Below are 26,946 nucleotides of genomic sequence, written 5' to 3' on the forward strand. Positions count from 1 at the left end.
ACCTGAATTAATTGAAGGGGTGAGTGCAAAACCATGCTAAGTGACGATTTGGGTGAAAAAAAAATTTTTCGCAAAAGGGCTTGAATTCTTGCATGTGGTCTTCAATGTAATAGAAAAAAGCGGCCCTGTATTTTTGTGGCTGGTTTTTGCTTCGTTTTCGAGTTACAACATATGCAAAAATACTTGGCTTTTCCTAGCCATGTCTGTAGGAGTTTATTTGTTGAATAGCAAACAGGCAGACTGTTTATAGTGTATGAGGTCAAAATCAAATCTCACAGCATATATAGAGCAGAAATCTGGGAAAAGATTGTTTACATCGGTTATTGTGACGTGGACACAACACGTGAATCGATCGAACGTCAAACGAAATACATCAAACAAAAAAGAGATGTACCACATTAGACCTCTGTCAACTAATATCTTAAGCATTGTTTTAAAGTACCTTGTATGCCTGCCTGGTGGTTGAGAGGCATCATAAAGCCTCGATAAACCCGTAAGTCATCAGCACGTTTTAAAGAATCAAAATGTGTTCTGAAACTTCGAAGGCAGCTGATATACCGTAATCGTGCTATCGGCGTTCGAAGTCAGATCGAACCAGGCAGCAAAGTCCAAGAGCAGTTATTGCCCAAGAAAAATACCCTCTGGTGAGTCGTGGCCCAATTGCCAAGCGTTGCTCGCATCAAAGTTTGGAAGCGAGAACTGGTTTTAGACTTATAAAATTTGTCTTCTATCGACCGCCATGTTTCCCCGCGCACGAGGTGTAAAGACCCTTCCCGGCATGCATTGCGATCACGTTCTGTGGACGTTTCTTGAACTGGTAACTAAACTGTTTAAACATAATAATGGCCAACAAGTAGCGATCGATTGTAACATAGATCTGTGATCCAGGTTGCGTCGATTTTATTCCAAATCGGCATGATTTGTAGTGTTTTGAGCTTCTGGGATCAGCGGACATGCAGATGTATGGAGACCCGTATGTTGCGCAGAAGGGTTAATCTGTTAATCTGTCAGCCCTATCTATAGAGCGTTTTCACGTGAAATCAACATCATTGTGCTTATACGTTGCGTGAAATCGACATTTTGTTGGTTTCTAGGTGAAACCAACATCCTTGCCGTCACATGTTAACGTGAAATCAACATTTTAACCTATTTAGACCTGAAATCAACATCATTGAGCTTACATGCTGCATGAAATTGACATTTTGCTGGTTTCTAAGTGAAACCAACATCCTTGCCGTCACAAGTTAACGTGAAATCAACATTTTAACCTATTTAGACCTGAAATCAACATCATTGAGCTTATGTGCTTCGTGAAATCAACATTTTGTTGGTTTCTAGGTGAAACCAACATCCTTGCCGTCACACATTAACGTGAAATCAACATTTTAATCTATTTAGACCTGAAATCAACATCATTGAGCTTATGCGCTTCGTGAAATTGACATTTTGCTGGTTTCTACGTGAGAACCAACATCCTTGCCATCACGCGTTAACGTGAAATCAACATTTAAACCTTTTTTGACCTAAAATCAACATTTTTGAGCTTATACGTTGCGTGAAATTGACATTTTACTGCTTTCTAAGTGAAATCAAAGTCCTTGCGGTCGCAGTGGGCCGATCCTTTGTTATGATAAACCGAGGCGAGACTTTGACTTATAACAAAGGCTTGGCTTGGCTATTATAACAAAGGATCGGTTCTGTTTATCATAACAAAGGCCCGGCTTCGTTTATTTGAAGGCCTCGGCGGGAAAAGGACGTTAGGTATTTTAATCAAAAGTGAACTTTGTCGAGAACGCTCCAAATTTCGCATGCAGTTTTGTTTAGGTATGTTTAGCAATGTCCCATAGTTTTTCCGCTAAGCTTCGCTTCATTTTCGAGATATTGTGCATGCAAAAAAACCACTCGGTTTTCCTAGCAGCGTCTTCATAAACGAAGCAAAAACCAGCAGGAAAAATATAGGACCACGTTTTTCTATTACATTGAAGACCACATGCAAAAATTCAAGCCCTTTCGCGAAAATTTTTTTTTCACCCAAATCGTCACTTAGCATGGTTTTGCACTCACCCCTTCAATTACCAGCCTTTGTGTTACCGCGCACATCCAAACTGACCAGACATTATCAATCAGGAGATGATGGGCTAACAAAGTGTGTGAGGCTTTTTCGCTATTTCTATTGGTTTCTTAGGAAATCCCTTTTAAAGTTGGGTAAAATAAAATTTTCTGACTGTTGTTACTCAATGGAACGCCACAAGAAAAATATTTCGATTTTCTCAAAAGCCTCACACACTTTGGTGTGCTAATATCTGATGGAGATTTTGGCCAAGCTTTGTTAAAATTCAATAAACCTACATGCCCTAGTAATTCATTTGAATAGAGGTAATCCACGCAAAAATAAACCTTAAGTTTTCCGCCTCAAAAGAAATTCACAAGTTTTGCACCTCACTGAAGCAGTTGTCAACGTGGCCATGCTGCCAACCAATGAAACGCAGCTTTGAACTCCTCAGCAGGCTACAGTAACACTTTCCAGGAATGAATGTGCAATATTTATAAACCGAATCAGCAGACAAATGGTAAAGAAGGAAAAGGGAAAGATGAGGAATAATAGCAAGAGCCAAGCCGACTGCGGATATTTACACAACTTTTTTAAAAAAGCTCAACGCGTAATTCATTGGCCTGTTTGTCTAACTAGAAAATGGCAAAACACTCTTCCAAGGAGAGGAAAGAAGCGATCAGATAAGCTGCCTTGTCAGATTTCAGCGATTAAATTCGCCCGTAATTCTGCAGCAATCAACTTCTGTGCAAGAAGAAGCTGGAGCAAGGCATCAATGAAACATTTGCTTGCGATATGTGCTTGCTCTCAAATCTTGGAATGCGAAGACTGTGCAGATTGATTACTCTATCACTAAAGAGACGAAAACAATCAACAAAAGCAAAGATTTCCATGGGAGAAATTGCAAGATGCAAGGGATAAACAAAAGTGAAGTATGTCTCTGGGGATGAGATCAGTTGCCGTGAAAATTGTTACTGCCCAACTCAAGGGTTGACACATTTTAATTGGCTTATCACAGTTTGCGGTTCATTGACTCATTTAAAAAATTTCTGTTTTTGTGAATAACTCGTTCACGTTTTAAGTATGAGTTGTATGAGTTGAAAGGAGATACATCACCAACAAACTGTCTTACAACGCAGTGTGATGTAGTAAGCTTTACCTTGTATGGGTTGCAGGCTGACGTAGTGGACTTCGTGAACATGGCCCAGCACAAGTGGGTTGGTGTTGATCACGTGACCATCAGGCCTGATAATAAGGTCACGGTGATTTGACTGACTACTAATCACGTCAATGTACGTTTTATAGCAATTTGCAGTGGCATAGAGGATCACGTGATCACCCCATGTGCCATCTTGCTCCATGTTTGTAAGATAATCAGCCCATGATTGATATCCATCAATGAAGTTAAACAGATCTGTTCCATCTGGCTGTAAGAAGGGTGAATAAAAAAACTAACTTTTATCAAGGTTGTCCCAGACGACCAGACAGCACTTTTTTTGATCCCTGCTAATATGCGGGTCCAGGATACCCACACCAACAAAGGTCATCAGAAATTCCGAGGTGGGGGGTCTCAATAGCCAAACATTTAAAGGTAAAGTATGAAGCTAAACCGGAAATTCCAGGGGGGAAGGGGTGGGGGGGTACAAACCAAATAACCATCCTTGAAGGAGAAATGGATATTTTCTGGTACCACACAATCCCAGTATATGGCAATGTGAAATTTTCTGCCATCTTATTGGATTCCAAGTCTAATTGCAGGAGTCTGATCACGTGGAACACATTTTCCTGAGCCACATGTGAAGATTATTCTAACGAGAACATGCGTGACTATACTTACCAGTTTTGGGTTCTTCCTGAGGTACTGAACTATGGATTGTCTTAATTCTCTATGCGAGATCTTGATTCCTTTAACAAGGTTAAGTTGTTCAGACAGCGCATGAAACATGCAGTTCCCTGACCCTTCATTGTCAGAAATTACAAAGCCTTTGTCTGATGCAATCCTCTCCAACTCTGTTGATAGGTCAGTATTACTGTTGACCTTGCTTACATGGTGTTGCATTTGCACAAGATTCACGATCATTTGCCCAGGCAGATCTAAAAAGAAACATAGAAATTAAGGTTATTGTACAGGGGTTACTCACTGGAACCTTTGGAGGGAAGGGAGAGTGACATCTGTTTCTTCAAATCCTATTTGAGACCAAAATATTTCATTTTTAAAACTCTTAGTTGCCATTAATTGAGTTGGAAAATGACAGTGTGTAGTATTACAAGCACAGCCCCATGGAAAAAGATTAATTAAGGCCCAAGTCGCTAGTGGAGGGAAGGTGCCTACAAAGCCCGGGGTCTGCAACCGCAGTCACATTCCCAAGGCCTGCCCAACCCGCAACCAAGCCACGAGCACCCCGCGCCAGGACCCCCTCAGGCACCTGTCACACTCAAGCCAGATAGCTCAGTGGAAAGAAAAAAAACTGCTGAAAAAAGGGGGGAATAGGGAGGGAACGCCGAGAACAACTAAACTACTATAATTCGACCCACAACGCCACACTAACAGAGCAACAAACACACTGCAAGCACATGGGACGACAACACACATACTAACCAAGAATACCACTGGACAATGTCAACCCCAGGGCTCCTAGGGCTCCAAGGGCACTTCATGTTGTGTAATAAGGAGGAATTTTAAGTGGAGTTGGGCCGTTAGATCGTGCTATTGCAAATTTTTTTATAGGTCATAGGTCTGCGTGGTTTCCGTTGTTATCTGCATGTCGACTCGTTGAGTTTGACACCTCTGTAATTTGCCATGTGTTTATGCATTGTTTAGCCTCATTTCTATAGCAAGATATGCTTTTAAGTCTCCATGAATTTGCTTTTGAGAGACAAAATATGAAATTTACTGTGAACATGTTGCTTACTTGCATTCTATATTGTGACGCTAATATAAATTTTTGCTATCACGTCACTAAAGCGTATTTCTGGTAGTGTTTATAAGAAATTTGAAATTCTTTGCAAAGATTATACACATTTTCGAGTGGTCTGCGTTTCATTTTCCAGGTGTCTGTTTGAGAGATCTGTGTTTTGCTAATTAAAAGAGCTGCTTACCATTTACGCAACTAAAATGCCGCACCGACTGTTCTATTCTATGGATAACTTCATGGTCAAATTAGAAAAGACTCTTCATTTCCTGTCAGGCACACGCAAACCTGGGTCGACTTATACCTGTTTTGCAATCAATGTTTATTTGCCCCATTCAATATTTTTACAATATTTTCGTTTCCCAAAGTACCATTTCGCAAAGTACTGTTTCGCGAAGTACCATTTCGCAAAGTACCGTTTCGTTTCGTTTCGTTTCGCAAAGAACCCTAAGCCCTGCGACAATAACAATGAAGTTTCTTTTGTCACAAATTTTACAAAAGTTTTGGTTGAATATGAACTTTTGGCTCTCTTTCATAGGAGGGGAAACAAACAAGCTGCTAAGGAGAAGCAATATGTTCCCATTCTCTATTTAAACCCTGGCAAACACACAATACTTATGAAACAGCAGATGACATTTCTTGAATCCAGCTAAGATACAGAAGATACACAATCACAGTAGCGTTCTTTGCACTAAAAAGGGAGGACTGACGTTACCTGAAATATAACTGCTATCCCCAGCCAAAACGAGTGTGATATCACTCATTTACAAAAAATTTTAAAAAGCGTGCATCTGAACTCGAGAACGGAGTTTATCACAATAGCAATGCTAGAACGCATGCATCTTACATGTTATGTTCTACCACAAGGGAAAGCACTCAACGTTCGTGGGTAGTCCCGTATTAAATGTATCTTTCACCTAGCATATAGACGACTTTCACACTAACAAATCTGCGCATGCGTTTGCAGCAAATTGCTTTTGTTCTTAAGAGAATGGCACCACAAGGATAGCATGAGATTTGCAAAACCACATCTATATTTTTGTCATGTTGCTAAAGAAAGCAACGTAAATATGACAGGTTTTGCGTAATGCACCTGGGTACCTACCTAACTCCCCTTTCCGCAAGGCTAATTGATTAATTGAAATTAATTAGTTGAACAAACATTAAAGTTTACACCATATGGCGTTATTGGATTAGTGCATCAGTCCCCTAAACCATCCCATTAGTGCACTCTGCACTAAAAAGGAGAACTGACATTACCTGAAATATAACTGCTATCCCCAGCCAAAAGGAGAGTGCGATATCACTCATTACAAAAAATAAAAAAACGTGCATCTGAACTCGAGAACGGAGTTTATCACACTAGCAATGCTAGAACGCATGCCTCTTATATGTTATGAAATTTATCTTTCACCCAACATATAGACAACTTTGATGCAATCTCCTTCCCAGAGCCCATGTGTCTTTTGGTCCGCGCCATGACATGGAGCTCTGGAATAATCAATTTCCAGACTCCAAGATTTTAGGAGTTCCGGTTTCACAGCACATGTGTGCCGTGTTTTACAACATGGCAATCTTGTTCCCAGAGCCCACGTGTCTTTTGGTCAGCGCTGATCAAAAGACACATGGGCTTTGGGAACGAGATTGCCCCTTCCCGCAAGGCTAATTGATTAATTGAAATTAATTAATTAATTAAACAAACATTAAAGTTTACACCTTATGGCATTAGTGCTTAGTGTCTTAACGAACAGCAGCCCCCTAAACCATCCCAATAGTGCACTCTGCACTAAAAACGCTACTGACCAGACTAGCTCCTAGTCATTACCTATGTTAAATTTCACTCAACTACATTAAATTGTTGTAAATAAGCTTTTAAGATTTACATATAAAAGAACTACACCTAATTTCAACCTGAAGTCAATTACTGATAAAATATTTACTATAGAGCAACATGGCAAAATCTGACCAACTTTCAAACCAAAACTGCGCAAAAATCAAACCCTTTGGCCCCCACACACCCATATCGCTCATTTCTCAGAGTAACACCTTCCCCTGTTCCCTTCAATGTTGACAATGTTACTGCAGAAAATATTGCTACATCCTAGTGTTGTTGCTAGATGCTTACCTGGGGGAAGTGGAGATTCACTCGAGATTTGTCCCCCTGCAGACTCTGCTGAATCACTACTCTGACTTGTGGAATATGCTTTACATGTATGTCTTACAGGTTTTTCTGAAGTTATGAAAAAGAATTAATCAGATTAATCCATCTGTCCCAACATCCCACTAGCTTTTCTGCATGCTCCCCTTTAATAGCAAGACAAGGCAACTTCACTTTGACCCCCCCCCCCCCCCCAATAGCCCCACCCCAATTTTTGAGTACATCTGGATCCACCAGACTGGAAAGTACAATTTCTTTCATCAAAACACTTCATAAAGAGCTAAAAACTAAAGGGAGAGTAAAAAAAAGACACTTTAAATCAGCCTCTCAGCTTTTTAGAAGGGCCCTTTTTTGTAGAGTGAAAAGACATTATATCTTTGCTACAACCCCCATCACCCCCAACTCTTTTGAACATGTTTGGATCAACAGGATAAGAAAGAACAATTTGTTTTATAACAGCTTACACAAAACTAGGGATGGTCCATTCTGTGGATATGCCGCAAAACAGATAATGTGAAGATGCACAACACTTAAAACTCTAAAAATGTATTGACCAAAACAATTAATTGAGCAAAAGCCTCACCATGAACCAAACTCCACATCTTCTCAATAAGGGCTTCAGACTGTTTCTCCCAGCTGAACGTCTCTTCATAGGATGTCCGCAGTCTTTGAACCTTTTGAAGTCGCTTTGCTCTGTCTTTACGACGGACACGAGCAATTGCCTTTGCCCAATCTTTAGGATCCTCAGAGTCTACCACAAATGATTTGCCAGATGGTAAAGTGTGCAGTGTATCTCCCAATCCTGAGTTTCTACTTACAAGAATGGGAAGACCAGCAGACAATGCTTCCAGTGCAGTTAATCCGAATCCCTCAGTCCTGGACGGCATGATGGCAAGGTCAACTTCACAAAACAACTCTTTCAAACTTTCCTTGCTTTGTAAAAACTTTCTTACGGTCAGCTGACATTTAGAAATACCGCTCTTCAGGAGGTTCTCTGCAACTTCTTCCTGCTTTCCATCAGGTGCACCAACAAAAACAAGAAGATCTTTAAGATCTTACAACCGCGCTTTTAAAAGTTAACTGTTTTGGTAGCATGAGTGACCCGAAGAAAAAAAAACGAAAAAAAAAATATCGGTTTTGAACCTATTTCCAGCAAATTTGGCACACTGGAAGCTGAGAAAATTACTCTATTTCCGGTCATCATTTTTCAGCTCTTTTCGTCATATCCCCCCCTCGGGAGGGTTTTGTAAAGTTAGCGAATTAGTTGCAAGCCACCGTAATGGTGATTGCTGTCGGCGAAATGTTTATTTGCTAAAAAATTGCGGCCAAATCTTTCGGAGATGGAAGTCAGGACATTTGTAAGGATACAGAAAGTAATTTGGGACCAGTTGCTGACTTGTAAGGCTGAAATTATCCAGAAGTAAGGTTTTTTTAACGTGAACGTAACGAAGGCCGCGCGGTGAATAAATTATTGGCTCTTCTCACTGTCTCGTTCTGTTTTTTGTTTCGTTCTCTTTTGGAGTCCGCCGAGGTCATTTTTTCGTCTAAATGACTTGAGAAAAGTTCGAAAAAGATGTTCCTCTTGAATTTTCAGCTTTCAGGCAATAATCCTGGATTTTTTTGACCGAAACGTAGGTTCACTGGTTATGTTAATGTGTTTCGGTGGCTATGGGCGACCGTCGCTTCCTTTGTCGACTCACGCAATGAAGCTAGGTTACAAAAAAAATCTAATAATATTTAGTTCTGGTTTTGTTCGATTTCGTTGAAATTTTAATATGATGAAGCTGGATTGTTAACGAATAGATTTTAATACTGCCGATATGAGGTAGCTATTAACGCTAAAGTGATATATCGCTTCGATGTCAGGGTTTTGAAGAGATTTTTTTGCAACGTGTAGGTTCGGCGTGATTTTGTAATCTGAGATTTCTGTTGACCCTGAAGAAACAAGGTTTGGCGAGTAAACATTACCGATTGCGTAATTCAAAGTTGGCCGAGTGGAGATCTGCGTCTGGTCTCCGACAAAAAAAAACTAAAAAAAAACAAGAAGATCTGTTAGATCTTATAACCGCGCTTTTAAAATTTAACTGTTTTCTTAATACTACAGTCGCAACGCAGTGCATATTCCAAAGCAATCTTTGATGATTCATTGATTACTGTAGACATCACAGCACTTGATCAACACAAACTCTATTATCGCACCATCAGTCGTAGCCGTTGTGACATCTCCGATGACGTAATAGTCTTAATCTGGAACTTTCTTCGGGATATGTATGGGCATGAAGATACGAACACTATTACAAACCGCTTTCTTTCTTTAAAGTCACGATTAAATTAAACTGTTTTTTTCCCTTGAGTTAAGGGTTAGCAAAGAAGTCACACGAGTTACATAATTCAAGAATTGCGTTATCTACGGCTATCTTTAGTACGGTGGTTATTTCCCTATCAATGACGTAATCTTTGCACGTTCTGACACGTTCTTTGCTTGGCTTGCAAATATTTAATTTTGCTTCCGATCTATGAACTCGCTGCGATGAAACAGTCGAAGGATTTACTTCATTTGCCTAAAACCGCAAGAAATACTGGCAAAATTACAAATAAATTAATGACCGTCGCTTCCGCCGAAATAAACTTGCAAAGTAAACACGATCTTATTTGTCACGTAGCGAAAGTGAAAGCTGCAACGTCAGCGCATTCCATGGCTGACGTAATACCTTTTTTCAGCGTATTTATTATTCCCTTTAAATCCAACGCTTTGATAAAAAAAAAAAGAAAATATATTTTACCCACAAAAAAGAAAACAATATCCGTAAAATTGTCCGTGTATTTATGTTTTAACAGCTTCTGGCGGAAAAACATCACACGTTCCGTGACTCAAAGTTTGGCCGAGCGGAGGTCTGCGTCTGGTCACCGACAAAAAAAAAATAAATAAACCACGGGTAAACCTAGAACCGCGCTCGGCCCATGGCCGCGCGGTTAATAAGCCTGTAAGAACCCTTTTTGAGTTCAGCTATTGCTTTAGCAGCAATGTCGTATCCCTTGAGACTGAAGTCCTCAGGATCACCACGGCCAAAGGTCAATACCTTTAAGAGAAACATCAAAAACCTGAGAAGGCCTAACAAGCTTCCAGTACCCAAACCTAATACTACTCACTTTGGCTTAACCCATTGACGCCTGTGCCGCCCGTAACCGCCCGAAAAAAAGCACATGGGGACAATTGCCTTTCCTACCGTCGCTGAAGATTCTTTGGTTCCCCTATTGTTCTATTGTTCTTGAGGACAAATAAACCAATCAGAATGGACTTTCTGAGCATATTTTCAGAGGACTTTAGGGGTCCTAGAAAGGCGGTTTTTCTTCTTAAAATCGCGCACTCGAAAAGTGCAGCAGGTAACATGGCACGTTGCGGTCCAAATCTAAAACACTTCCAAGGTCTTGTTTTCATTCCTAACACGGATAAATTACTGCTTTGGTGGCCTCAGAAGTCCTCAAAACTTTCTGGTGAAGAAGTTTTTCTTCCTACAACCGCCGAGAAAACATGAAGATCGGAGCGCTTTCAAGTAAGTTTCGACGACAGATCGCAGGTTTAAAGCGGCTTTTCGGATTTCAGAAACAAAAATGGTAATGTACATTATTACTTCGAAGTTGAATCCAACTTTTGGAACGATTGGTAAAGCCACGGGCGTTAAAATGACTGCAAAAGCGGTTGGCAAAAACTCAAGCTTTCGCGTTAGCGTGAAGAATAATTTGAACATGCGGTCATGCAGTGAAGCACGTCTGCGAAATTTTGAACAATTTTTTGCTTTTAAATAGGTTTCTTTGTCTCAGCTTGAATGAAAATTTATTGTTATTGAACTTCCTTTCGCATCTCTTCCATTTGGTTCCCTATATTTGGGAATTTTAGGTTTTAAAAGTGAACAGTAACTTACACGCTGGATTTCTGCATATTTAATTTACGGCAACCTCTAGGCGCTTTGTATATTTAGTTTATTCGCTTCGTTCAAATATTTTTTGGAGTCTTATTCAGCTACTACAGAACCGCTCAGAAAAGAACTAAATGGCCACTGATTTAACACAGTTGAAATACGACTGATCTCAAAATAATTCGCTTGTTTTTGTCGTCTTTTTGATTTACGACTTTCATCTTTCTTTCGCAGGGCCGTAAGATTTTCGTCGCGCGGCGAAGAAATTACTTGATTTCTTGATTTCAGATTGATTTTTACATGAGTTCTTCGCTTTTAATTTTCGTTGTTTTCTCAAATGTTAGCCGTAAGAGTACAAGAAATTCAATTCTGTTGTATTTGGTTTCGTTTTTGTCCTCCAAAGTCAATAATTGACTCATTTTCGCAAAGTCAATTTTCTCAGCTTCTGTGGGACATTTTGTCGCGCGGTAAAGAAATAATATAATTTCTTGTTTTCTCATCAGTTTTACACATTAGGTTGAGTTCTGTTTGCTAATATTTTTTAATATTTTGACCCTTCATTTATTCAACTTTAAATAAACGATGTCTTGAAACCTGATCCTGTGTCTGTGGTTACTGCGCATATGGTTTATTTTTGTGCTTTCACTCGCTCAGGAATTAATTCCAAAAAACGCCAGGGAATTAGGGGTGGGTCACGGGCAATTTCATTCAGGCGTCAATGGGTTAAAATTAATAAAATACTCAGCAGCCATTACAAGGATCAACATCAGACACTTTAAGATCCTTAAACACTTTGATCTTTTTACAAAGCAGTCCACTACTGTTTTTTGGTTAGAATTTTTTAAATATAAATTATCATATATTATTAATAATTATTCTTGTTATTCAAATTTATTTTCTTTGTTGTTGTTTTTTCTTTTTCATTATTTGTTACATGTATAGTAGTGTTTATTTCTTGGCAAATTAGCATATCAAACATCAAATCCGCCTCATCAACCCAAAGATAAATAATGTTTACTTAATTATGTATGAATGTACCTTAAATTCGTTACCATCATTTGCTACTTGTGTTACATCTGAAAATTCACGGAACAGGCCAGGTGTCAGCTGAATGATGTCTTTGTGTTTGTTACAAGAGCGCAGATAAGAAGAGTATGCTGCCTGCAACTTGGGTCCAATTACAACAACAGTATCTGCCAATTTACACAAGTCTACTTCAGTTCTGTTCTTCTCTTCACCTTTGGAGATGGCCTTTGGATAGTCTTTGTACATTCCAAGTTCTTCAGGAGCAGTATGCACTACTTGCACCCACTTACAACCCTGCGACTCTCTAATGACCTGGGCTTGTTTACCAAGCTTCCCTCCATGACCCACTATGATGTCAATGGCAAGGTCTCTTGGTGGGAAACTCAGCCAGTCAAGGGGGTCATCATAGCCTGGACGTCTCTCTGCTTCTCTAATGGACACTTTGTGGCTTTCAGCAGTCCTCTTCCCTTCTTCAGAACAGGAACATTGTGGGACTAAGAGGGTGACATTTACTTGCTCATCTTGGGCCAATTCTGTGGCAAGCTGTCTGTTTAGGGTTGACAAGCCTCCTTTAGATGAATCCCACTCACTGGCCAACAGAGTAACACTCAATGCTGTATCAGATTTCCCTTGATTGTCTTTTGCAGGTGCATCTTGTGTAGTGGGAACTCTGGCAGAAGGACTCAAATCCTACAAGAGAACCACACCTACAATTAAAGCTGGCCTCCAGATCAAGCAGTCCGGGTTTGAGACTTTACAGGGTCACTGTGTTGTGTTCATGGGAAACACACTTTGCTCTCACAGTCTCTCTCTCCACCCCAGTGTATGAATGTATACTATACTGAGTATAGCAAATTTTATGCTGTGGGTAACCCTGCACTGGACTAGCATCCTCCAAGGGGAGGTAAAAATACACCTACTGCTTAATGCTACAGGAAATTAGATGAACTCTACCAGTATGGGACTTTTAGCCTGATAAGGACTTTTTACAATCAAAGACACAAAAGGTTTACAACCAATTAGCAAATAACTTTCTGTAGCGTCTTAATGATTATCTTCAACATGAAACAGTCAATTTTAATCTTTTGCGATTTTTATAAATAACTGACCTTAATCAAATCATTTCTCCAGAGGTATAATTTAACCTCTGCAATGAAATGTGAAAAGTGAACTAATCAACATGACACCAGTGTGGGACAAAGACAAAAGAAAAAAATCTAACTCAGATTTTTACTTTGTCCTGTGCTCGTGTCATGTTGATTAGTTCACTTTTCACATATATAGGTAAGGTAGGTAGGTTAAGTCTGTATATGAGCCAAGTGGCCCATCAGGCTGGAGCTTATCCCGGTTTCTGTAGCATGAAGCGACTAGGAGTATTTCTACTCCCCACTGGATGGGATGCTAGTCCATTGCAGGGTTACCCCCAGCATTAAGTTCACCGGTACCCATTTATACACCTGGGTAGAGAGAGGCACTGTGAGAGTAAAGTCTTACCCAAGTACACAACACAATGTCCCTGGCCAGGGTTCGAACCCGGACTGCTCAATCCAGAGACAAGCACATTAACCATGAGGCCACTGCACCTCCCTTTCACATCTATAGCATTGCAGTAAAGACCTGCAGGCAAAATAAATCCTTGGGGGGAGGATGGAGTAGAAAGAATTACTTGACAAAGGAGCAGAACTCAAGGAGGTCCAATCCCTCAGCCACTAAACATTTTTCTCAGAAAAGCTGATACTTTCGGATTCCCTCCATACAACATGGTACCTAAGGAGTTGCTGGTGTCCCTTTGACATACTACAGTAGACAAAGGAAAGGTTACCCAAACCCTTTGGACTACACTGGTAGAATTTCTACAGTATCTTGTGTAGGATCCTAAATGAGTTTTCACAGGATCTCTTTTCATTCTCCAGCATCTTAACTAAAACACCAATCCTAGTTATCATCCTAACAAATCTCTCAAGATCTCACAGGATCCTGTGATGATTTAAGCCATTTTATTCTTCAACTTCTGAAATCACTACCTCCTTTCAGATACAGCTCGCCTGTATGGTGCTTTAAAGGAAGTCCAACACCAACAGCCCCCCACCCCCACCCCCCAAATGCAGGTGAAACACAGATCTTTTCTCATTAAGTAGATTTTCATTAAATATATAGATTACATAAATCACATACCTGGCTAGTTTTCTTCAACAACCATTTCTCCAGGCCACGGACAGGGTGTTCTTCACCCCAGGGCTTCCTAGTACAGATCAGTGGTTGATCCTCTTTCATTTTAAGGAGGTGGAAGCACTCCTCATTGACACATGACACTCTTCTATGGTTTGAACACTCTTGACCAGCCCCATCTCTCCCTTGATGACAGTATGGGCAGGCTACACACAACTCATACTGCAGTCCGCTCAGGTATGGCAGCTCCTGTGACAAGGTTTGCAAAGTTCTCTCCACAAACTCCCGAACTAGTGTAGGTAGTTCTTCCGACTTGTCTGCTGACACCTGATGACTTTGTGTTCTTTGCCTTAAGATGATCTTAATGAAACTCTTCTTGCAAATGAGAATGAAATTATGGACTTGCTTCCCAATAAAGAAACAAGCTCCATTTTGGTACAGCATGGGGTGCTCCATGGGCCAAGTCTTCTTACAACACCAACGAATGGTTTGTGACACCAGCTGTGAGAACAGACCATGAGGGACAAAGCCATGCACAAAGTGGAGATACAAAGGACAAGGATCAGTGTGGGATGGTTCTATTTGACAAAAGTCATCAGGTGATGGTTCAAGTTGAGCTGGTACAAAGTATTTTACATCACTTGGGGAGGGTGAGAACTTGGCAATCAAACCAAACTGCTCCATCATGTTCAAGATGTCATCTTTGATAACACCTTGTTGAATAAACTTGGAAAAGACACGATCGATGTGTTCCATGCAGAGGATGCCGTTTTTCTTCAGTTCATCCCAGTACTTGGCATGTACAGGATCCTAAGAAAAATCATCATAATGACAATTATAAGTACATGCATAATGCTACCTGGCTATTTTAGCCACACACGAGGCTAAAGACTATATTGACAATGGCAAAAACTGTAAGTACACTTAGCAGTCTCTCAAATAGGGAATGCTTTTATGTCAAAACTACATGTAACAGTTACTTATTAAAACCGAGATTCTGGAACATACGTTCATTTTAAACATATACTGAGAGATGTTTCTTCATGTAGTACTGACATTCCTAGCATATGATAAGTTTACTGAGTGGTCCCAACGTAGCTATAACAATACAAAGTAATGTGACAAAATATTTAAATCACCTCCACTCAAACATGTTGCATTTAAGCCAACATGGCATATGCATTCTTAATGCACCCCCAAGACAGTAAAACGAGTTCTTGCAAAAGCATTAGCCTTTGTTATTCATAACCAATATTCCTTTTGTAATGCATTGTTACAGCCAACAAAGCAGGACTCCAGCTTAAACAAAGCTGTAATTTAAGCTCAAACAAGCTCAAACAAATGCACGATTCCACACTAAGCAAAATTCAAATCAAAACACAGAAAATTAACAAGCACAGTTGGAAAATACAGCTTTGTATCTCTTCCTCTGAAATAAGGTGTCCTGGTGTTGACATATGACAAAAAAATCTGAACACTTTTGCATCAAACCATCACTAGTTAGCCCAAAAATTTGAACCTGTTCACCCCTATACAATTTGAAAATATTTATATTTCATATTTGGTTTTCCTAACTTGGTGGTTAATCAGATAATTTACAAGTACCTTATAGGCACTGCATCATGTAGAATGATATATTTTCTGAAGGGTTGGCCAAATTAATAGAAAGATGAACAACTACATGTTTGTGTATATACCGTAGTGTACATACTGTAACTTAATGTTTTTCAGCTATACAAATATTAAAAATGTGACAACAACCACTTGAGGAAAAGATCAGGTAAAGTTTAAACACTGAAATTTCTAATATTGTAATTTTTTTTCCTACCATTTCATCAAAGTGTGGAATAGTTATCAGCTGCTTCAAAAGGTCAATCAGCCACTGAGCCTTCAGAACAACTGTACTGCGATGCTTGATAATCATACCAAGGCCATGGTAGAAACTGATCATGCCAGCAAACTCATCTTCATCTTCTATAAAGCAGTGCTTTTTAGCATAGCTTTGGAGTTGCACCAGATTTATGTGAAAAATCTCTTTGGCAATCAAGGCTTCAATCACCTTTTCAAACAGAAACCATCTAAAAGACATCAGAGAAAATTAATCACATTACATGACAAGCCATTATTTCTACTATTTACCTTGAAGATCGCCATACTATCCACAAATGAACAAGTTTTGATTAACCTCTGACAACGCCTTCAAATCCTTGCCATATAATATTAATGTTCTCATGGCTTTCATTTCAAATTGCCAACAATGAGAGTGCAAGAACTATAAAAGCAGATTTGACAAGATCATACATTTGTATTCAAACAACACTCATGTGTATCCCTACCTGTGCACACAACAGTTCTTAACATTTGATTTGCTAGTTTATGAAAGCCATCAAAATGTTGTCACAAACAGAGGTTTCATTAAGGCTGGGCATCTGGCAAATTGACTGAGCTGTGACAACCATTTTTGTCTACCAAATAGAAATTGCACCAAGGATAAGGGATGAATTAATTTTCTTTTGTTTTATTTCCCAAAGCCTCATAGCTAAGTTAAATTTTAATTCTAGATTGAAATTGGCCTATTTCTTCTCCTACAATGTCAGTGCAACAATACCTTGCTGATTTTAAAATACTCAAAAACAAGACTAAATGTATTTATTACTTACCTGACTGGTATCTTCTCCCCCATATATGGTTCCTGTCTCAACACCTCCATGATTTTGTTCCGCAGTTCTTGAATGTTATCTATCTTCCCCTCTTGCTCTGAAAATAAACAACATACGTTTTGACATTGATCCTGTGGTTATACATAACTGAGATATCCTTACAGTGTGGATGTAGGTATCTTGTAAATAGGTTCAAATCTGGTGTCATGAGAGCATGTCTCATAAATACTGTTGCTTGCTCTGAGAGCAAGCACCAGTAGCAAGCCAGAAAGAGAGTCTGCTCTGATCTCTGTGGAAATTCACTTCCACCCTTAGCACAGAGCTCCGGTGACCCGAAGTGGAGCATCATACGGATAAGAACCCATTAATTGCTTTTTTCACGGTCATCACAGCCATCATACGGGTGCATATGCACAACAATGACAACATCATGTAACATAAAGGTCAAACTCCAGCTATTACAGTGTAGGTCAAGGCATGCACATGCAGCCTTAATTTAGAGTGTACATCTTTGATATTGGGCATCCATGTTATGGTCAATTGATACTTGTCAAAGCAAGGTGTCCACTGACCAGTATCATGTGACCATATCGTGAACTAAGATTTAGAGCTCATTGAGGTCTCATGTTTTTTGTTTTTTTTAAGTTGACTGCTGCCCAGGTACTGGTCTTCAATTGGATCACAGGCTCAAGCCAGGTTTACTTATTGTAATCAGGAGTTCTGCTCTTAGGCTTGGCTATACTTATGTATTAAATAATTAATCACTTTTACACAGCAAGACATTAGTACTTTAATACCTGTTTGATATATTTGTTCCTTTGGACCCCGCCAAAAGACTCTCTTTATCCTATTCCAGATCAGTGAGCTTGTGTTATCAATGCTGAACAATGGTGGGACCACATGTTTCCCATACTCCTTACCAGAAATTATTTTCTGTATTTGTTCCTTAATCATTGTGATGTCTTCAAATGGTTTGTCAGCATGTGTGCCGACAATGAGTACCAGAGGTTGCAGATAGCGCAGCCTACTTTCAGCATCAATATCTGGTTCTCCTTTCACTCGTGTAATACTGTGAATTGTAGCAAGCCAGGATAGCAAATTCTCCAGATTTGTTTCACTGTTTGGGTTTTTCAGAGGAATGTCACAAGTGCCTTGTCTAACACACGGTTGAGCTTCCCCAAGTAATGGCTTGCTGAGATTGTGCACTAAAATATACAGTGCACGTGATGATAAAAAAAGTGGGTGAGACGCATAGTACAGGTGCTGTCCAGCAAAATCCCACACATCCAAACTGGTAACAGATTCTTCTTTAGTGATATCACTTTCAACATGTTTACCTCTAACATACTCCAGGAACTGATGAACATACTTTGTGACATCATCAGGAGGTGACGTGGTGTTGATCATTACCTCAGGTTCATTCAGCTCAATTCTACTTCCACATTCAGGGAAATGTTCACCATTATGGGACTGCTTTGACATTGCTTTTACTTTTCTTGATGGTGAGGAAATTTCAGAGTCTACAATCTCCTCAACCTAGAATAGATTATAAAACAAAAGAATGATTAATGACTTGGTAATTAAAAGTAAGTCACAGGTACTCAGAAAGAGACCCTGACTGACAGTTCCATGTCTTCTACACACCATGCATTCAGATGGAAATTTCCTCTGAATTTAATGCTCCATCATTACAAATATTTAATTATAGTTATCTCGCTCTAAGACAGGCAAGCATTTAACTATCTAACTGAGAGAGGTGATCTGATATAATAGCCCAAAGAAAGTAAAATGGAAGCTAACCTACAGCAAATACATCAGCTCAGATTGTTTGTTACATGTTGCAAACTAAAACAAAACTAGTGAGACAATCTCAGATAGTGCAGAGTGTAATCTACGGCTCTGATACAGTAGTCACATAGGTCCTCACCTACAGTGTATGCCGTTCTCTCCCTTGGTAGTCTACTATTTTGAGCAGAATATGAGCAGACAAAAACTTGATAAGACACAATCTTAGCAGTGTGTATGTTTCATGTTTGTGTTTTCTTTCAAGGCCCAAAAATAACTTACAATTAATTACTGTTTGTCAAGATGGTTTTGTAAGTCATTGCAGCAAATGCAACAGTTGCACTTTTCACGCCAATGTTTGTAACTTGATACTTTTGTTTTCCTCGTCAATGTGTGCCAGAAGGTACCTTTGTTTCCACGAAAATATCAGAAAGATGTGTAGTTTTTTTACTCACTGCTGGAGATTAAAATGGAAAATAAAAGTTAAATATCTGCTGAAAAGTCGAAGACGAGTATTTTGTTTTATTCAAAACGCAAATTTTCATTGCACAGATAAACAAGAACTAATCTAATTATCAAATAGTCACATCGAGTCACGGAAGAGTACGTTCTTATTCTGTTGGTGTAAACAATAAAACCACATCAAACTAATACACAATGCCATCGAGTAATAGCATTGAGGAGCATTTCAACGAGAAGTATTGAAGGTAGAGATCTTTACTTGACCGAAATTATATCCCACATAGGTGAGCGAGTCACCTCATTGACTGATGAAATTAATTGGAGGTTTCAGTAAGTACCACGGAGTCTGCGGCAATAATAATGATGTTTCTTGTCACAAATTTACTTGTTTTACATGTAACTAACGCGGGAAAGTTTCGGCTGAATATGAACTTTGTGCTCTCTTTCATAGAAGAGGAAACAAACAAGCTGCTAAGGAGAAGCAATATGTTCCCATTCGCTATTTCAACCCTGGCAAACACACAATACTTATGAAACAGCAGGCGACATTTCTTGAATCCAGCTATGGAAGATTCCAGAAGATATGCAGTCACAGTAGCGTTCTTTGCACTAACAAAGGAGAACTGACGTTACCTGAAATATAACTGCTATCCCCAGCCAAAACGAGTGTGATATCACTCATTTACAAAAAATAAAAAAAGCGTGCATCTGAACTCGAGAACGGAGTTTATCACACTAGCAATGCTAGAACGCATGCGTCTTATATGTTATGTTCTACCACAAGGGAAGGCACTCAACGTTCGTGGGTAGTCCCGTATTAAATGTATCTTTCACCTAGCATATAGACGACTTTCACACTAACAAATCTGTGCATGCGTTTGCAGCAAATTGCTTTTGTTCTTAAGAGAATGGCACCACAAGGATAGCATGAGATTTGCAAAACCACATCTATATTTTTGTCATGTTGCTAAAGAAAGCAACGTAAATATGACAGGTTTTGCGTAATGCACCTTGGTACCTACCTAACTCCCCTTCCTGCAAGGCTAATTGATTAATTGAAATTAATTAATTAAACAAACATTAAAGTTTACACCTTATGGCATTAGTACTTTGGTGCCTTAGCAAACATCAGCCCCCTAAACCATCCCAATAGTGCACTCTGCACTAAAAAGGAAGTGCTTTTGTTCTTAAATTCTTAGGTGATAGTTAACCTGTTTCTGATACATTTGAGATGCCTGCATTAACTATACATTAATTGTACCTCTAAACATTTAACTTTATTCAAACCTTATGCCTTCTGGGATCATTTCTTTCAGCCCTAAATTCTTTTCCTTCACACAGTTTCTCAGCCACTATCCTTGATATATCTTTAGAACACTCTAGCAATCCTGGTTTGTTCTCATGGGTGGAATGCCAGTTCTTAACTTGCTCAACTTCAATTTCACATGTTGAAGCCTGTACTTCAATTCCCTCAGTACTCTGTTGTTTAGGGTCAAATGGCAGGCCCAAGAGACTCTTCTTTAGACTAGTTTTACCAGCACGATCCTGACCAATTAGTAATATGCGACCACGGTAAACATTCACAGAGCCATCTCTTAGAGCCTTTTCATAAGCCATTTGTGCTCTTTGTCCTTCTGCTTTTTGTTCAAATACATGACCTAGTATAAAAATTCAAGAAAAATATTCTTTAATTGTCAATTAATAAGAATTATAATTAAGGTGTAGTCTATAATTCTTATATAAAGCTTCATACATGCAAGATAAACGTAACCTGTATAACATGAATATCTAAGAAATTACCGTATATACCCTGTATTAGTCGTGTATCCCGTGTATGAGTCGACCTCCAATTTCTGAAGCCAAAAGCTAGAATTTCTTGGAAAACATATCTTGTATTTCTTAGAATTATCTTTCAGCTAGCACAGATATGTGAACAAATCACAGTAAGTTTCAACACGCAGTTTTAATAAGCTTATTATGGCATGGATACAAGCGTTTTACCCAGTTTAGCAACACATGCGCATGCGGGCTTTTTGATGATAATTTTTGTCAAATGCTCACAAAATCAAACATAAGGATTTCAAAGGAACCTTTTTGAGAGCAAAGAGATTAAAAGTGGCTTGTAGTTGCAGTTGCAGTTGCAGTTGCAGTTGCAGCAGCAGCAGCAGCAGCAGCAGCAGTAGTAGTAGTAGTAGTAGTATACTTTATTTACCCTGGGATTGTAGAGTAGCTTTAACAGCTAATGTCTCCGAGCATTTCAACAGCACAGTGGGCAAAGACCAGACCACAACACCGGGAAATTCGTGCCCTGCTCTTTACGATGAGTGTGTGGGTTCTTTAACGTCCCCTGCTGACCATAACAGTGAAGATGCAGGAGACGGGGCCTACGGTTTATCGTCCTTATCCGAGAAGACTAGAATATCTAACCATTTGCAGATGTCATTGCAAAGGCAGCATATTCCCCTCAGATATTTTAAGACCCTGAGTGTTGGTCCGGTCTGGGGCTCGAACCCGAGACCTCCCACACGGTAGTTCGACGCTCTACCAACTGAGCTAACCAGTCGGTGGTTAGCTCAGGCAAAACACAGACAGGCAAAACACCAAAGAAGCTCTAGACTTTCAAAACAACCCCATAAACAAAGTGCAACGCATGTGTTGGGAACTTGGTAGCCAAGCCTTGAAATCAGTCAATTACTGGTACAGAAGTCCTCGCACTTGTATCCTGCCAGGTTAATAAGCAGAGAAGTTAAAAGCGCAGAAGATGTTTTCTCTGAGCGGCTTTACTACAGCTTTATTTACAGGAAAAATATCGGTTTGTTATGACAAAATTAAGCCAGTGAGTGTCTATGAGATTCAGGTTAACATTTAGTGGGTCAACGTTGATGCATTTTAACTTGAAGCTCTGATATAGAGAAACAGATCGCTAAATGAACATACGCTATAAACTGTACTGCTGTTTATTAACCGCGCGGCCATGGGCCGAGCGCGGTTCATGGTTTACCCGTGGTTTTTTTTTCGTTTTGTATGCGACCAGACCCAAACTTTCACTCGGCCAAATTTTGAGTCACGCAACCTGTGATGTTTACTCGCCAAAAGCTGTTGAAACATTAATAAATCTCATCTCCGATACTGACTTTCGCGGGAAAAAAATTAAAAACCCAGCGTTCGTCAAAAATTATATTTTTTCAGCAGAAATTTCGCTCAGAACATATACATATTTATATTTGTTTGAATCATCGATGAAATGACCTTTTCCGGATATTTTTTCCTTTGGGGTCAACAAAAACCTCCGATTACAAAATCTCGCCGAACCCACACGTTGCCAAAAAATCTCTTCAAAACCCTGATTTCGAAGCGATATATCACTTAAGCATTAATAGCTACCACACATTGGCAGGCGGTAAATCTATTCCTTAACAATCCAGCTTTATCGTGTTAAAATTTCAGCGAAATCTAACAAAACCAGAATTAGAATTTTTTTGTGACCTCACTCCCCAGACTTGACCTAATAAAGGAAGCCACGGTCGCCCATAGCAACCGAAAAACACCAACATAACAAAGCCAACGTTTCGGCCAAAAAACTCCAGAATTATCGCCTGAGAGCTTAAACTTGAATGGGAACATCTTTTTCCAACTGATTTAGACGAAAGACTGGCCTCGGCGGGCTACAAAAAAGACCAAGAGAAAAAACAGAACAAGACAGCAGAACAAACCGATAATATTTCATCGCGTGGCTTTCGGCACAAAACGAAAATACAGCTTACTTCTGGATAAATTCAGCCTTAGAAGCCAGCAACTGGTCCCAAATTACTTTCTGTATCTTTACAAATGTCCCGATTTCCATCTCTGAAAGATTTTGCCCCAATTTTGAGCAAATAAACATTTCGCCGCGGCGACCGCCATTACGGTGGCTTGCATACTAAATTAGCTAACTTAACAAAATTCTCCCAAGGGGGGATATGACAAATTTGGTGAGAATCAAAACTAGCGCCAATTTTCTGTCACGTTTTCAATCTGTGGTCACTGAAGTGACCAAAATCGATACATCGGTCGGGATAGGGTTTTTTTTATATGACTTGTGTGACTACTTTGCTAGCCCTTTACTCGTGGAAAACACCAATCAAATTTAATCATGACTTTTAAGAAAGAAAGCTGTTGTTAATAGTGTTATTATTGTGTCGTTCATATCGTTAATGCCCATACATATCCCGAAGAAAGTTCTAGATTAAGACCATTACGTCATCGGAGATTTGTCAACGGCTACCACTGATGGTGCAATAATACAATTTGTGTTGATCAAGTGATGTGATGTCTACAGTAAGAAAAGAATCATCAATGACTGCTTTGGAATGTGCACTGCGTTCCGACGGTAGTGCTAAGCGAACCGTTTCATTTTTAAAGCGCGGTTATAAGATCTAACAGATCTTCTTGTTACATGTTTGTTTACATTGAAAGACAATTATTATGCTAATTATTTGACTGGTGCTTGGATCTCAAGTTTTGACCCATGCATAAGTCGAGGGCGAATTTTTGGACTGATTTTTAGGTCTTGAAAGGTCAACTTATACACGAGAAAATACAGTAATACTTTTGTGTTCATGAAGAGGAAGGGAATTTCACACCTTGTATATAAACAAGATATTTTTAACCACTTTGTATATGCCATGTAAACATTAATTGTGTAAGTTAAGGTTGCACTCATAAATGAGCTGCATTTCCAAGTTGAAAGCTCAAAATTTTAAAAACATGGAAAAACTATGAATACAGTCAAAGTATTTCCATTCTCTGCCAATTTGAATTTTTCCACATTCTGGACAATTCATAGTGCAATTATTACTATAAGATGCTCTTTTGGTTAGGGTTGACCTTCAATTTCACTCAAAACTATTGACACAAGTATTGATAGCAAAGCATGGAGAAAGAAGTATAAATTATGTGTTGTACAATTAACAAATTTAATTTCCACAACATCAAGAAATTTTTACACTCTTTGACAAAATTTTAACAAATGTTTTAAAACTCACGAACAGAAATGAAGATGCCTATATAAATCATGCAGTTAAAATTAAACTTTCAACAAAAACAATCTTAAATAAGCTATTATTTAATATAATTCTTCTCAGGCTAAAAGATACACTAAATGGTCAGCAGCAAATTTGTAATTTCTAAGTTAAACTACATGTTCCAATATTTATTTCATTCACTATACTCCTAAATGGACAAACGCTCGAAACATCTTTGTATAAGTAGCTATAAACGTTGTTTTAACGTTTAAATAGAGTCAGTGTCAAACAAAACTTCGAAATAAGTATACTACACTCCTTGACAATTATTTTAAAAATGTTTCACTACTCATGAACAGTAACAAGGATGCCTATATCATGCAGTTGAAGTTAAACTTTCCACAATAACAATCTAAATAAGCTTCATATATATATATTAAATATACTTCTTCTAAAAGATACACTCAAAGGTCAGCAGCACATTTGTAATTATGTAATTTCTAAGTTAAACTACATGTTCCAATATTCATTTCATTCACAAGACATAAAATAAAATAAAAATACTAAGCATTTCACATCTTTACCTGTAACATCTGTGGAAAACTTCATCTTATTCTGTAGCTTCACAACCTTTCTCATTCCTTCCAATGTTAGAGGATTACCAGCTACATACAGCCCTAGCAGCTCCTTCAGTTCACCAATCTCATCAGGCAATGTAGTCAACTGGTTATCACTCAAGTACAGTCCCTGGAGTTTACTGAGATGTTTAATGTTTGAAGGTAGAACAGACAACTGGTTGTTACTCACACTAAGCCTGGTCAGGTTACTCAACTCACAAATACTGTGTGGAAGTTCTCTCAACTGGTTCCAGTCTAATCTCAGCCATTTAAGATTTTTCAGCTTGTTAATACTTGTTGGTAATTCTTTCAGATAATTATCTGACAAGTCAAGTTCCTCCAATTCAGTCAGGTCACATACAGCTTCAGGAACTTTTGACAACTCTTCATAACGCAGACGTAAACCGCTTCCTCCATTCTTGTTTGTATAAATCTCCTTCCTCAGCTCCTCTGCTGACATTTTCTCCATTTGTATACAGTGATACTTACAATGGTTTGGATGCTTTCTTACTTCTGATAAGTATCTGAAAACACATGAAAACAAAAATTACAATCAATTCACGAAGCTTCCAGTAATTTTACATACGGGAGGAATCTGATAGAAATCACATAACAATTAGGCTAAGCAATTTGAGTTTATTAGCTGTCATATTTTGGCTAAACAATATAAAATTAGGAAGAATGTCAGTGGTAATATTAACACAGCCTGCAAGAAGCTGGTATTGAATACAATGATTAAATTTTGAGGACAGTTTCAATACAAACGCCTTAGCTTATCGTCAGTTCCATGGAGCGATCGCTCTGCGTTCGTCCAACTCCGTTCAAAATCTTTACAGCTTCAACTTTAACAAGCTACTTTTTAGTTAACTTAACTTCCACTTGTGCTTTATAAGTACCGCTCGCTGTTTCACTGCTTTTATGCCATAAATAAGGTGACAAACTTCACTTCAAAGTTTCTGTTTCGAGGAATTCAAGCCGAACTTGATCTCACTACAAGAATTCAGCTTAAATTGCTCATTTACACGCACCAGGCGTAAACAAGCTTAAACTAAAAGCTGGCTGAAAACAATTCGCGTTAATTGAGCATCTGTACATTAAACTTCTTACCTTGGACTGCAATAACAGAAAAGAACCGATTCCTTTCGATGTAACTGTGTAGAAGTACTTTCTCTTTCAAGACAGCTCCCAAACAACTCCCTAAATACCTCAAGATCTTTGGCTTCTCAAATGAGCCAATCATAACCAGGTGAGAAAGGGTGTGGAGCGGGAAAGGGAAAAGGAACGGAGAGGATGAGGAGGAAGTGGAGGAAGTGAACGAAGTGGACCAAAGTGGTTCAAATCTAGGCCTTGGCCGATTGTGCTCCTAAAAGTGGCATATTATGCTACTAGCAATGATCGAAATTTTGCCAAATTATACCAAAATTATGCCAGAACTCCCAAATTATGCTCCTGATTTCCGAAATTATGCTCACAAAAGGACGTAGATTCTGCTCATAGAGACGCGCAAATGCGCAATAACGACACCAAATTATGTTTTTCAAATAAACTGTTGTTGTAAATTTATTTGTGTTTTATGGCAGTTTGTCTCGGCCATCAGCTGTTCAAATTAGCTGGTCGCATCTCTGCAATGCCTTCGACGACACGCATTGCAAGAACATACTACCTAAATTTAATTTATTTCTGTGGAAAATATACCATATTTACTAAATTTTATGAATTTATGCTCCAAAAAGTGTTAAAATTTGCTAATTATGCCGTGGCAGTGCTCGTTTAAAAATGTCTGCTTTTTTGCTCCAATTATGCCAAAAATTACGCTAGCACAATCCGCCAAGGCCTATTCAAATCACGACTCACAGCTGACCACGAGAAAAAAAAATTCACTGAAGGGGAAAAGTTATAGGTTTTTTTGTATCAAATATACCCTTTTACGGACAGACTATCAGAAAACCTCGCATTATTTTTTTTTCTTTTTTTTTTGGCCTTTTGACTGTGCAAAATTTTTTTTTTCCAACTGCAACCCTTTGCACGAATTTTTTTTAATCTGCTTTCTACCATATTCGCCTGCGCGTGGCGCATTTGCTCTGGGCCTCTATGCGATGATTTTCCCTCGCTTGGTGGGACGGTCCAGAGAAAGCATTCCAAAGCGTTGACGTTGATGCCTGCGCCAAGGCCTTTGAGGGATTCTTT

General features: G+C 39.0%; 1 protein-coding gene across 1 annotated transcript; it reads right to left on the minus strand.

The window, feature by feature from the left end:
- Nucleotides 1-1,213: 1,213 nt before the first annotated feature.
- LOC145496103 (uncharacterized) lies at nt 1,214-25,980 on the minus strand. Its single transcript, XM_081475734.1, has 13 exons — nt 25,867-25,980; nt 24,727-25,283; nt 20,427-20,797; nt 17,690-18,428; nt 16,893-16,989; nt 16,061-16,310; nt 14,239-15,042; nt 12,076-12,753; nt 10,096-10,200; nt 7,704-8,154; nt 7,088-7,192; nt 3,888-4,144; nt 1,214-3,477 (listed from the first exon to the last, which is right to left on the minus strand). Exons 2-13 carry the CDS (start codon nt 25,226-25,228, stop codon nt 3,163-3,165), a joined length of 4,674 nt encoding a protein of 1,557 aa, XP_081331860.1. The 5' UTR covers nt 25,229-25,283; nt 25,867-25,980; the 3' UTR covers nt 1,214-3,162.
- Between the last annotated feature and the right edge of the window lie 966 nt (nt 25,981-26,946).

The sequence above is a fragment of the Orbicella franksi genome, chromosome 8 (assembly GCF_964199315.1).
Source record: "Orbicella franksi chromosome 8, jaOrbFran1.1, whole genome shotgun sequence".
Classification (NCBI taxonomy): domain Eukaryota; kingdom Metazoa; phylum Cnidaria; class Anthozoa; order Scleractinia; family Merulinidae; genus Orbicella; species Orbicella franksi.